General features: G+C 51.2%; 1 protein-coding gene across 4 annotated transcripts in view; it reads right to left on the minus strand.

Moving 5' to 3' along the window:
• Positions 1–13232, minus strand: part of STARD8 (StAR related lipid transfer domain containing 8) — a 41462-nt gene that overhangs the window by 8975 nt on the left and 19255 nt on the right. For 3 of the 4 annotated variants that reach the window (XM_058658544.1, XM_058658543.1, XM_004595208.2), the window contains exons 2-4: positions 4418–4489; positions 1737–1818; positions 666–729 (exon numbers count right to left, since the gene is read on the minus strand). In XM_058658544.1, coding sequence (XP_058514527.1) covers positions 666–729; positions 1737–1818; positions 4418–4489 — 218 coding nt within the window. The remainder of the gene's footprint in view (positions 1–665; positions 730–1736; positions 1819–4417; positions 4490–13232) is intronic. The other variant, XM_058658546.1, reaches the window with a different exon arrangement.

Raw genomic sequence — 13232 nt, forward strand, 5'->3', positions numbered from 1 at the left:
AAGGACGGGGTGGCTGGGCCTGCATTTCCAAGAACATACAAAGACCAAGAGTCCTCATGGTTTGCACAGTCTTCTCCGAAGGGCAGAGATACAGGACCTTTGGAGGCCGTTAGTTCAGTCCCCTCCCAATTCCTTGTAGAGATGAGGAAATGAGATTCGGAGGAGGTGGGCCCTCCCAGGGGGTGAGGCTGGGATCCTGACTTTCAAGATCATCATATCATTCTGTCTCTGCTTCCTATACAAGGAACTTCAGCTGGCACATAGCAAGCACTGGAGAAAGACGGATTTCTCTGATGACAGGTCATCAACAGGCAAAATTATTGGTCAACCCAGGAGAGGGAGTGTGTGAGTGTGTGTATATATGTGTATGTGTGCGCGCGTGTGTGTGTGTGTTGTGTGGTATATCACAGGGTGGAGGAGACAGTGATAAGCTCCCCCCCCATGCACTCGCCCTCACATGCTAACCTGTAGATCAAAAGCCATGAGTCTACAATGTAGGGGGTCCCCTCTTGCCCTCATGCGCAGGTTGGTGCAAGGCGCTGCTCTGGACACTGCCAATAACTGTGACACTGATGCTGGAGCTGGTTTCATGAGAGTTTGATGTATGTCCTGAGCTTCCCACCTCTCCCCCCCCCCGACCGGTGCCACTACTTGCTGTGACTCACCTGCTTGCATTGAAAATGGACCTCCAGTTTCATCGAGGCACAATTGTTCAAGGTCATCAGCCTCCTGCAACAAAATCAAAACCTGGCATAGCCTACCAAGACACTCCCAAGGTGCTATCCACCACTTCTTAGGCCTGTGCCATCAAAACCTCTGTCAAGCGCCCGTCCCCTGCCAATGCTCCAGTGTGCATGAACGTCTTAGTGCCACAAATGATGCTGGGAAGATTAGGGCCTGTGTCCCCCAGGAGGCTGGAGATATGGGAATAACCCACTACAAAAATGGGACAGTCTGAAAACAGAGTAGAAAAAGGCATGGATGGCAGACACACACAGCAGGAGGCAAAGAACTTTCATGAAGCAAAGAACTTTCACGAAGGGAGGAGAGGCCAATCAGAGAAGGCTTTCCAGAGGATGGAACTGATAGTCTGAGGGTGATAGAAACAGGGAGTTTTGTCCCAATTGCTACCAGACACGACAGAGAGGGAAGCAGTAAACAGAGGCATGTGGGCGTAAGAGGGTGGGTCTAAGGCTGACAGGCATGTCAAAAGCCACACTGCACAGGGCCTCAGGGGTCAGGCTAAGAAAGCTTGCCCTTTACTCCTGTAGCCAGTGGCAAAGGAGCACACACCACTGGGAGCTTTACCAGGCTGATTCTGGAGGCTGTAGATAGAAAGGATCCAGAGATGTGTCGGGTTGGCGGGGAGGGGAGTGTGGAATACAGAGATCAAAACCGGTTAGAAAGCTACTTTAATAGATCTGAGAAGTCATGGTTTGGCGTCAACAAGGCTTGAGCCAGTTTAAGCAGAGAAAGACAGAATCAGAGGAATATATGGGGATATCACTTAAAAGAAGAATGAAGGCTAGATCTTGGCTTTCAGAGTGAATGGGTGAGGGTGTCACAGACCAAAAAAAAAAAAAAAAAACTGGAATGGGCATATGAATTCAGAAAATGAGCCTCATGAGTCAGCTGGCCTCCTTCGCTCTTTGACAGTACAGGGATGGGTTTTCCCATGAGGAGGTCCCAAGCTGGGCTCTTGGTTTCCTAGGCCTGGTCCCCAGCCCCCACCCTACCTGCACAGGGCCCCCAAAGAGTCCTCGTCCAGAAAACCGTGGTCCTTCTTCACAGAGTCAATATCCAGGGGAAATGAACCTTCTGTGTGGCAGAGAGAGAAACAGAGATGAGCCCAGTGGTAGATCAGAAACTCAGCCCCAGCAACCTGAGCTGCAAGGTAGAGGGGAAAAACTAAGGGAGAGACGATGCAGGAAGACAATGAACCAAAGCAGAAGCAGAAACCCAGGAGTAAAGAAGGGGAACCTGGAAGCTCAGGGGAGGTGTCAGGAGAGGCTGGGAAGGCCTGGAAAGTTGAGCTGAGCCAGAGGTCCCCAACAGTCAGTGAGGCAGGTTCATGAAGGACAGGAGGCCCACCATCCTGGATGGCAACCAGGAGCCAACCTGGATTCAAATAGTGCACCTGAGACCTGGGATGTTCAGACACCTTCCCTCAACCCTAAGGAGAACTGGTAGCAGTAGGGAAGGAGCAAGCATAGAAGAGACAGTAACAAAGAGTAACAGGAAAGCCAAGTAACACCTCACTACTTCCTCCCATTGCCCGGAGCAGCAAGAAGAGCCCACTCCCTGGTGGGAAAAAAGAAAGAGAAAGGAGTCAGAGGAAGGGAAGAGAGACTCTAAGCAGTCTCACAGCTCTCTACCTTACTGCAAAACGAACCCATTCCTCACGTATTCACACAAGGAATATTAAATGAGCACCTACTTTGTGCCAGGTGATTGCATCAGACACGCAATAGTGAAGTCAAGAATGGTTCCTCCTTTCACGGAGTCTACATTCTTACAGGAAACAGACAAAAAACAACACATGAAACAAAGACAATGCAGTTCTAGATGCCATCAAAGACATCAGCCAGGGCAATGGCACAGGAGGATGGGATGGGATGGGATAGAGAGAAGCTGGAGAGGTGGGGTCGTGGTTAGCAAAGATCTTTCTGGGCCTTCTGAGCTGGATCCCCCAAAATGGGCAAAGACACAAGTGACTTATAGGCAGCAGGCCCACCGGTATCTTTGCTCTAAGGAGGGCAAAGATAGTGTAAGCAAATAGACAGGTGTCTCAGAGGGAGGTGAGCAAAGGGGAGAGTAATGAGCAGAGGTTGGGTCACGTGGTCTGCTGAGCCACTGCACTTGCACATATTGCGTTCGAGCATGCTGGGAAGCCATGAGAATGTTTGGAGCAGTGGAGGGACATAGTCACAGGCTGATCTATGAGCACAGGAGCTCTCCAGCTGTAGCATGGAGACAACATTACGGGAGGGCAAAAGTGAAAGATCAGGCAGCTGGTGCACTAAGCCCAGGCAAACAGGGCCACACCACAGGTGGTGATGGAGGCAATAGGAAGTAGATCTAGTCAGCATCATGACGTAATGGCTAAGGCTAAAGCTACTGCCTGCAGCACCAGCAGCCCATATGGGCACTTGTTCGTGTCCTGGCTGCTGCACTTCCCATCCAGCTCCCTGCTTGTGGCCTGGAAAATGCAGCAGAAGGTGGCCCAAGTGCTTGGGCCCTTGTATTCAAATGGGAGACCTGGAAGAAGCTCCTGGCTCCTCACTTCAGCCTGGCCCAGCCCTGGCTATTGTGGCCACCTCGGGGGTGAACCAGCAGATAGAAAATCAGCCTCTCTCTCTCTCTTTCTCTAACTCTGAATTTCAAATAAGTCAAAACAAAACATTTACATACACACACACGCACATGCACACACATTCTGGAAAGAGAAAGGACTTGCTGAGGGTTAGATTTAGGGGACAAGGGAAAAGTTAAATTTAAGAAGATTCTTGGATACAGGGCTTGACATAAACGGATACATACTGGGGCCCTCCGTCAGGAATGTGGTTTTACACTTGTGAGCTCTCATAGATTCTGGCTATCAGACATCTGACTAGTGATACTGAATTGGGAGCTGAAGAGGTGAATCGGGAGTTTGGGAAGGAGGTCTGGAAGGAGGCATTTGTGGATCCTCAGAATGTAGATATGCTTAGACAAGAACCTCATGGGAAGGAAGTGCTGAGAGACAAGAGGGCCCAGGTTGAACATGGGGACCCCTAAGTTCATTTACATACTACAGGGTGTTAAGGAGACCAAGCCAGCAGCCAGAGAGGCATCCAGGAGAGGAGGGGGTGCTCTAGAAGCTGAAAGAGTGACGAACGTCATGCCTCTGAGAGGTGCAGCAAGATGAGGACTTGGAAGTGACCTCAGAATTGGACCACATGGAGGTCACTGGTGGGCTTGATAAGCTGAAGCAAGGGTGAGGCCAAGGTGCAGTGGGGATGTGGGGCGCAGAGGACAAAGCAGAAACACCTAGCATGATGCTCAAGAAAAGAACAAGGAAGAGAAAGGAAGGATGATAGAGCAATAAGCTGTCAAGCAGTATCAGGGTAGGGCCACCTATGTGCACGACACCAAGGGGCACCATCCACATTGTATGCTCAGGAGCTCTGGCTGAATGCTCACGCCAGGATAGAGTCAAGGTACTCCGAGCCAGAGGTAACACCCAAGGTTGTTGGGAATCTGCCATTAGAGGGAGGGTGATGGCTGTAGGAGTTAAGCTCCTGAAAGTGAGGGCCAGGATGCACAGTTTCTTGTGTCAACTGGAGATGGGATCGGATGCTGCCTTGCTTTAGAGATGTGAACCTGAAGGATCAGAAAGCTTCAGGATCCGAGAGGGCCCATGATAGAGCGGCCTTACCTTCAAAAAGCTGAGCATACTGAGGGAATCCTGTGGCGCGAAGCCATTCACATGCTCTTTTGGCCTCAGTTTCTGAAACAGAACAAAGGGAAAGAAATGTGGGGTTAGCAGGTTGCTGGCACCAAGCCCCACTGGGGGAACATGCTGCCTTCCAACAGCGGACAGCCTCTACTTCAAAGGATCCAGAAATGGCAAGAGTGGTACTGAAGGGCCTGGCACATGTGCCCCGCTTGCTTCCCAAGCCCAAGTCTGTCCTGGCCAACAGCTTTCTGAAGTCTCACTCCCTACCTATGCTAAGCCTTTCCCACTCTTCCGCCCTTTCCCTGGGGATGAAATCCATCACTAGGGGCCATTCCCAGGAATAAGGAGTACCACTGCCATTGGAACGCATGGGCTGGACCTCCACCCTCAGCCTCCCATGGGGAAACTGAGCAAACCCATCCTTGAGCAGTCAAGAGATGTGAGGTGTTTAGCAAAGTTTATTGTTATTCTCTTGCCATCTTCACACCTTATATTACGCCACACTTAGATGGCCAAATCTCCTTTAACACGCACAATAAACCTGCAAAGCAGTCTGCACGTGCCCCATTGTACAAACACACAAATAGGCTCAGAAAGAAGATGATTTGTCCAGTCCGGCAGTTGACCTAAGCAGCAGCTGAAGTTCGGAGTGTAATCTCAGTCCTACTCTACTTGGGATTTCTTCTTCTTTGGGCACAGCTTTTCCAGGACTCTGGTTCCCCTTTGACTGTTCAAAATCCAGGCTTCCCTCCCCAGAGAGACCCCCCCTCCTCCCCAGAGCTGTCCCAATTCTCCTTGGGTGGATCGGCCAATTGGTGGCATAATTCAGTGCTGAATATTATGCTAACACAGTGTTGGCTTGTGGGAGTCTTGGAGGGCAAAGGCTGGGTCAGTCTGCTGCATCTGCTCTGAAAGTGCCTAGCGCAGAGCTGGGCACTGCCACCAACCTCAGTGTGGCAAAGTATAGCTGGACTAAAGCCACACAGAAGATTCTGCTGGCCAGAGTAAGCTATCAATGGCAAAATCCTAGGACTGGCCAGGTGGCCAGATGGAGCTGAGGATCAATGGAATTAGGACCACAGGCTCTGGCATTTCAGGGTTGGCAAGGGATGGCAGGTGGCCTCAGCCGAGCTGCTCGGGCCATGGAGTCCCGCTCCCAATGTTTCCTCCATTTCCTCTGCATCTGTGGCCATTCGTCCCACTTGGCCCTCCTAACCAGAGACATCCAAAGAGAATGACATGATTTTTCAAGACAAAAAGAGCCTTCCCTTCCTGGTGCTCATCCATAAAAAGATCCAGTCTAAGATGCTGGCAGCCAGGACTGATATGACAAAGGATGTGATGCTGGCTAAATAGACAAGGGAAAGGAGAGTGGTGGGGAGGTGGGAATCAGGCAGAAGGAATAGGCTGTTGAAGCCTCATGCCTTGATGAGGCTCTGAAGGGAAGAAGAGAAGGTTCTGGAGCCCCTGGAGCCGCTGAGGGCTTTGAAGATACGGCAGGGATGGACAGCTGTGCAATTCCATGAGCTCATGCACAAGGTCGGGGTCTACCCTAGCATGGCTAGTGTAATGTAGCTGTAGCCAAGTTGGCTCAAGTGCCCGATCTATGAGGATTAGTCTCTACAGGCATCTGCGTGCTCATGTGTGTGTGAGTAAGGGCGGGGAGGAGGGGGGAAGAGAGTGATGTTATAACTTCCTTAGGAAAGAGATTTCGGAATAAGCAGCAGAGGCCCTGTGGTATGTGAGCTCTGCTAGTAGTACCCTAGTTTGTCTGGCAGGGGGCGATGCAGGCCTGAGAATGGTGCCAGCTCTCCAGGTCAACAGTGGCCTGGCTGGTGAGACTAGCCGGGAAAGAACCTGCACAGAGGCCCCCTGGGAGCACCTCACACAGGGTTTCTGCTGCCAAGGCAGCTGACAGGCCTGCATGGTTACTTCCCTGTCCCCTGTTCCTGCCACACTCCTGGTAGGAGCTCTTTCCCAGTTCTCAGTGCCCTTCCCAGCAGCCAGCTCTGCTTTTGCGTCCCGACCAAAAGCAGGTACCCCCAAAATGGACTAGGTCAGAGTTTCCACAGCAGTGACCGTGGAGAGTGTTGGCGACCCTCAAAGAGTTGCATGGCCTAGCAGCTAAAGTCCTCACACTGAACGTGCCTGGAACCTATATGGGCACCGGTTCTATTCCCGGCAGCTCCACTTCCCATCCAGCTCCCTGCTTGTGGCCTGGGAAAGCAGTCGAGGACAGCCCAATGCTTTGGGACCCTGCACCCGTGTGGTCAGCACAGCACTGGCCATTGTGTTCACTTGGGGAGTAAATCATCAGATGGGAGATATTCCCCTCTGTCTCTCCTCCTCTCTGTATATCTGACTTTGTAATAAAATAAACCTTAAAAAAAAAAAAAGAAGAGTTGCACATCTGGGTTGGCCACTCCAATCAGGAAAACCAACCCCCTAGATACAGGTCTGCATGCTGGGAACACACCCTGGAAATTTCATTATAGCCCTCAGCCACTCATGGAAGGAGTTAAGACAATGAGGAAGAGAGGAAAAGGCGAGATACACTTTATCCTCTTTTGTTCTTGGTCTCCTCTCTCCACTTGAAGCTGCTGGGAGAGTACAGCCTGAAAAGTCCTGAGGCCAACACGTCTCTGCCATCTGCCCAAGCCACAAAACCCACAGCAGTGTGACAGGCTGCCTGCTCCCCTACCCTGAGGCTTGATAGCCGTCTTGGCCAGGGCTGGCGGAAAGGGAAGCAGCTCACAGGGGCAGGTGCCAAGTTCTTTCATCCCCACTAGATGCCCTCCAGCTCCCTTGCTGCCTCAAGTGTAGTTTGTTTTATATATATATATAAATAAATGATAATTAAGTATATATATAATTATTTTATTGGGAAGTCAGATTCACAGAGTGAAGGAGAGACAGAGAGAAAGATCTTCCATCCACTGGCTCACTCCCCAAGTGGCCGCAAAGGCTGGAGCTGAGCCAATCGGAAGCCAGAAGCCTGGAGCCTCCCACATGGGTACAGGGTCCCAAGGCTTTGGGCCGTCCTCTGCTGCTTTCCCAGCCACAAGCAAGAAGCTGGATAGGAAGTGGAGCTGCCGGGATTAGAACCGGCGCCCATATGGGATCCCGGGGCTTTCAAGGCGAAGAGTTTAGCCACTGGGCTACTTTAGCCAAGCTCTCAAGTGTGGTTCTGAATCAGCAGCATCAACGTCATCAGAGAGCTTGTTAGGAATAGAGTCCTAGGCTGAGCCCCAGACCACCCAATCAGAAGCTACATTCAGCAAGATTCTCAGGTGATTTGCACACTTAAAGCTTGTGATGTGCAAAGAGAAATGAGGGAGCTCAGTGATTCTCACCCCAGGATGCCTGCTGGAGTCAACCTACACACCTGAGGCTCCATCCCCAAAAGGCGGGGTGAAATCCTGGGGGGCGGGTACTCTCCATACGGGTGTCCTCTAAAAGCTACAGTACAGTACCCGGCAGAGTGAGGCCCATAGTCACACAGAACTAAGTGTCCCAACTGAGACTACAAATCTGATCAAGAAAGAGAGAGAGAGAGAGAGCTTTTATCTGCTGATTCACTCAGCAGAAGCCTGAAATAGCCAGGGTTGGGACAGCACTTCTATCCAGGTCTCCCATGTGGGTGACAGGGATGTACATTCTTGAGCCAACTTGTTCTGTCTTCCCAGGTACACTAGCAGGAAACTGGATTGTAAGTGTAGAGTAGGAAGGACAAGAACTGGCACTTTGATATGAGATGTTTGTGTCTGAAGCAGAGGTTTAACCTACTACAGTACAATGTCCACCTCAACCCTGATCTTCTCATTCAACATTCAGTGTGCTTTTCTATTGCGTAACTGCCACCTGCTCTCACCTGCCTGACAGGCATTGAGCTCTGACTCAGAATGAACCAACTCCAGGCCACTGTTTCTTCTGGTCCAGCAGAGTCATAAGACTGAGTCCAAACCCTATGTCGTCAGTCCATAACTCCTTGACCTTGGGCAAGTCAGACAACCTCCCTAGACTTCAGTCTCCTCTGTAAACCGGGAATCTTAGCATCCACTTCTTACCACTTCAGAGAGCATTAACTTCAATACTGCGACAAAAATAAAAGCTCCTACCACTCAACATGGTGTTCCCTCCCAACACTGACTCTGAAGGGTCACAAAGGAAAAGAAAATTGGGGAAGGAGGCCCCACCGGTGTCTCCTTCTGAGTCTGCATAGACTCACGGTCAGAATCAGAGTCACATGGCTCAAGACAGTGAGGTTAGTAGGCAGATGTTTCGCAGAGGCTACAATTGCTCCAAGACAAATGGAGCACAAGAGTTGGAAGCAGGGCTATCGTCTGAATTCCCCAGCAGCCTCCACAGTAGGAATCTAGGGAATGTAATGGGTTATTAACAAGCAGGATGTCAGGGACATTGGCTCCCGACAATACACCATCTCATGGTGGGCTGGGAGGACCTGAGGTTCCCTCCTCCAAGCAGCAGCCAGGCACATATGTCTTGGTGATTAAGGACTCCACCGAGGTGTTTGTGCCGTCATCCTGCTCACTCGTCCTGGCCTGCCCAGGCTGTGGCCAGAAGTGACCTACCCCACCTGCAGGGGAGTCAATTCACCTGGAGCTACAGGTGAGTCCAGGCAGCCCAGATTAAGGATTGGCTTCTGTGCCTGGCGGGGGAGAGTGACATTGGGCAGGCTGAGACGAGTGAGGTAGGAATGTCTGTGGCCCCTGGCCCTAGTTCAGTGTCCAGATGTGCAGATTCCAAGAGATGGCTGCCTGCAGTTTGAACTGCTATACTACGGCAGGCCGTGCTCTGGTGAGAGCTAGGGTGATGTGCCAGGACAGGACAGTAACAACAATTAGCTGGCACAAAGTAGATTCCACTGAGATATAAGGCCATACTCTTTCCCCTGGGGAAGGGGCCCAGTTGACCTCAGCCTTCAGAGTCAGTGGAGAGAGGGCATACTTTCTGGAAAATACCGGAGTCAAACCAGACCTCACAGTATAAGCACAGGTCTCCTGGAGGGAGTGTCAAAGAAGGAATGACTGAGCTGCCGCACGTGGTTTCAGAGATCACAACAATAACTGCGCCTACATTCACACAGCCTCTTAGCACGGAGCATTCATCTGTTCACAGGAGATGGAACGAGGAGAAAAACAGGGCTTCTGTCCCTGAGAAATGCTGCAAGAACAAGGCAAGGCTTTGTGCATGGGGGTGGAGGGGAGTAGTAACATTTCCCACTAAGGAAAGGCAATCATGCCCAAAGATAACTAAGCTGGGGGGAACAAAGCTTTTCCCACTCAAGATGGCTTCCCTGTTTGCAGTTTAAGCCATTTTAGGCAACTGGCTTTGTTCTGGAAGCTTTGCTGGGGATTTGACCAAGCAGCAGGTGATGGCTCAAGTTTTTGGGTCCCTGCCATTTATATGAATGTCCTAAAATGAGCTCCGGGCTCCTAGCTGCTGCAGCAATTTGGGGAGTGACCCAGCAGGTGGGAGAGATATCTCCCTCTCTCACTCATTCTGCTTTTTCAGATAAATAACTTTTTTAAAAGAAAAAAAAAAAAAAAAAACAAGGACAAGAAATGGCTGGATGTCACGGGGACCCAGCTGAACGTTTGTTGTGGCTAAAGCTCTTTGGGTGTCCTGTTGCAACACCCTCCCCCACCTCACATCCTCCACCTCTCAACTCTAGCCACATAGCAACATCTCCTGGGGAACTTTTAAAAATGTCAGTGCCTGGGCCCTGGCCACGGCAAATTCAATTAGAGTCTCTAGGGCTAGGGTTCGTTTGGGGGCTGTTTTTGAGAATTCGCCAGGTAATTCTCAAATACGGCCAAGATAGAGAACAACAGCCCTCACCAGACATGGACAGCTAGAAAGTCCTGGGCATGGGCTGCTGGCAAATCACACCGAAAGCCATACTCCAGACTGTTGTCAATACTGACCCGTGTTCTCTCGAGGCATGAGTGTGAACACAGCAGAGAGCAATATGCACTAACACGGATACATGTGATCGGGGCAGGTAGGGGAGCAGGTCGGCCCGGGGAGGTTTATGAAAGTGATTGATTCAAACTATTAGTTCACCTGCTCCAAAAGGCAATTCTGAGAGCCTCTGTTAGCTCTTCCATAACCCTCACTGCACTATGGATGCCTCCTAAACAGGGCTGACATGGGCAATATCTTCTCCCATCTTCCCTGAGCATGAGAGAAAAAGCCCATGTCCACGTCCACGTCCTAAGAGGTGGAGAAACATTGAGGATGCCACTCTCTGTGCAACCGCCCAAGTCCTCGGGTGGGGCAGACTGCGGGAGACAGCTGGCACCCTGAGGGAAAGCTGGAGTGCACTGTTGAGACCCTAGCAAGTGCCCTTTCCTTTGATCGTTTCCCACACTCAGAGAGGCGACCTTCAACAGGGGACACTAGGGGCTGGTATGGTAGCACAGCAAGCTAAGCTTCCACCTGAGGCACTAGCATCACCTATGGGTGCCATTTTGAGTCTCAGCTGCTCCACTTCCAATCCAGCTCCCACTCATGGCCTGGGAAAGCAGTGGAAGATGGTTCAAGTCCTTAGAACCATGCACCCACATAGCCAGGAGGCTCCTGGCTCCTGGTTTCTGACTGGCCCAGCTCCACCTGTTGCAGCCACTTGGGGAGTGAATCAGCAGATGGAAGATCTCGCTGTCTCTCCCTCTCTCACTCTCTCTGTAACTCAAGTAAAAAAAAAAAGTCAGTCATTAAAAAATAGAAGGAACACTGGCTTTTTAAAAAAGGATTCATTGCAATTACTTTTTTAAAAAAAGAATTATTCTTATTGGAAAGTCAGATTTACAGAAAGGAGAGACAGAGAGATCTTCTGCCCACTGATTCACTCAAGTGGCCACAATGGCTGGAACTGAGCTGATCCAAAGCCAGGTGCCAGGAGCTTCTTCTGGGTCTCCCATATGGGTGCAAGGGCCCAAGACCTTGGGCCGTCCTCAGCTGCTTTCCCAGGCTACAAGCAGGGAGCTGGATGGGAAGTGGGACAACTGGGTTGTGAACTGGCACCCATACGGGGTTCCAGCACATGCAAGGCGAGAACTTTAGCCACTGGGTTACCATGCTGGGCTCCCCAATTACGTTCAACTGGCTGCTCTCACCATCTCCTAAGAACACACTAAGAAGCTTTGGCCAACAGGATGCCCTCGGGACTAGCAGGGACCCTGCAGAGATGCTGAAACAAGTGACTGGCTGGCTCTGCCACCTCTTATCTGGGACACAGAGGGCACAAAGGGGACAGAGATACCCAGGAGGACTTGTCCTGAATCTTGCTGAAGACTTCACAACCCCTCCCAACCTTGCAGCGGATGTTTAGGGGGATCTGCAATAACTGTCCACCTTCAGTGCCTCCCTGTGCTCCTTCTGCTTTTAGCTGGAATCACAGCTCCAGCTCCACGCTTACAGGGGAGGGAGGTGCAGGCAGAAAGGAAGACAGGACCAAAATAGCTCTCATCCCACATTCCAAACCTCGCTGGAGGGGCACCATAGCAAGGGCCGCTGCATTTCAACTGGCCTGGCTTGGCAGGGTTAGACACTGGCTGGCCTCCGGCTTATTAGGTCACCGGGCAGAGCGTGGGGCTCTGCTGCACCTGTTCAGATGCCACCCTCAGCCTCAACCAGAGCTCCAACAGGGTGCCAAGTGAGAGCAGTGCTTCTGGAGTCTCCCCATCGCAAACCAGGCACCACCATAACAAAGATCCCATGGAACACTGCATGGGTTGTGTGGCAGCAATAGCAAACCACTTAATTGTTTTTGCCAACCTGTTGTGGCAGATTCGCATGTGTCAGCTCTATACATTCCTCTCCATAAGAACAGAGCAAGGCTTCTGGTCCTCCCATGGGGATTTTCAACCAGGGACCATTCCTCCAGCCCTGCAGAGGACATTTGGCAATATCTGAAAATATTCTATTGAGTAGAAGCCAAAGTAGCTGCCAAAGATCCTAAAATACCCCCCAGGCAACCCCCACAATGAGGAAAGATTGACTTCAGATCTCAAGTGGGAGAGTCTGTGGATCAGCCTTTGTCTTACCGGGATAGGGGGAGGGGCAGGGAGATTCAGGCACCTGTAAGCAGTCCTATGCCACCTTGGGACTGCCCTGGGGAGAGAGAGGTGGCATTCTAGGGCATACCAGGGATGGTAGTCCCTGATCTTCACATACTGCCAGCACTCTGCAGGGCTAACCAGAGTTACAGTTCTGCTTTGGAGATTTGGTCCATAATGCAGATTACACAAGAATCTCTCAACTGTGGTTCCCCACTACTCCCTCCCCACCTCACCCTGTCCTTAGCTCATGAAGCTGTGGCCAGAGTTCCTGTATATAACTGTAAATGACAGTGAGTCACATGGCTCTGGAGGTTAAAGCAGACGTCTCTGCCTCCCTGGGCTGCTTCAGAATTTTGAGTCCCGACAGAGCCTGGCCTGTGGTCTCCTAGGCTAGTGCTGAACACAGCAGGGCCAAAGCAGACAGCTGACATTCCTGCTCGGTCCAGGGCTTTCCTGTGACAGTGAAGGTCAAAGCTGCCACCTGCTCTGCCGCAGTTCTCTGTTAGTGTTCCTGCCCCAGGGGCTGCAGCCCCCAATCCACTCCCAGGTGTTCTGACAAGGTCATGGTGACAAGGAAAGACAGGTGTTTTTAATAAGCCACGTGCTATTCCACCACCTCCAGACTCCCAGCCTGGAGGCAAGAGATGCCAGCCAAACCGGTCTGGGGCAGACATTACACAGGCAGGAACTGCTCTCCGCCGTGGTACCAG

Source organism: Ochotona princeps, chromosome X, assembly GCF_030435755.1.
Source record: "Ochotona princeps isolate mOchPri1 chromosome X, mOchPri1.hap1, whole genome shotgun sequence".
Classification (NCBI taxonomy): domain Eukaryota; kingdom Metazoa; phylum Chordata; class Mammalia; order Lagomorpha; family Ochotonidae; genus Ochotona; species Ochotona princeps.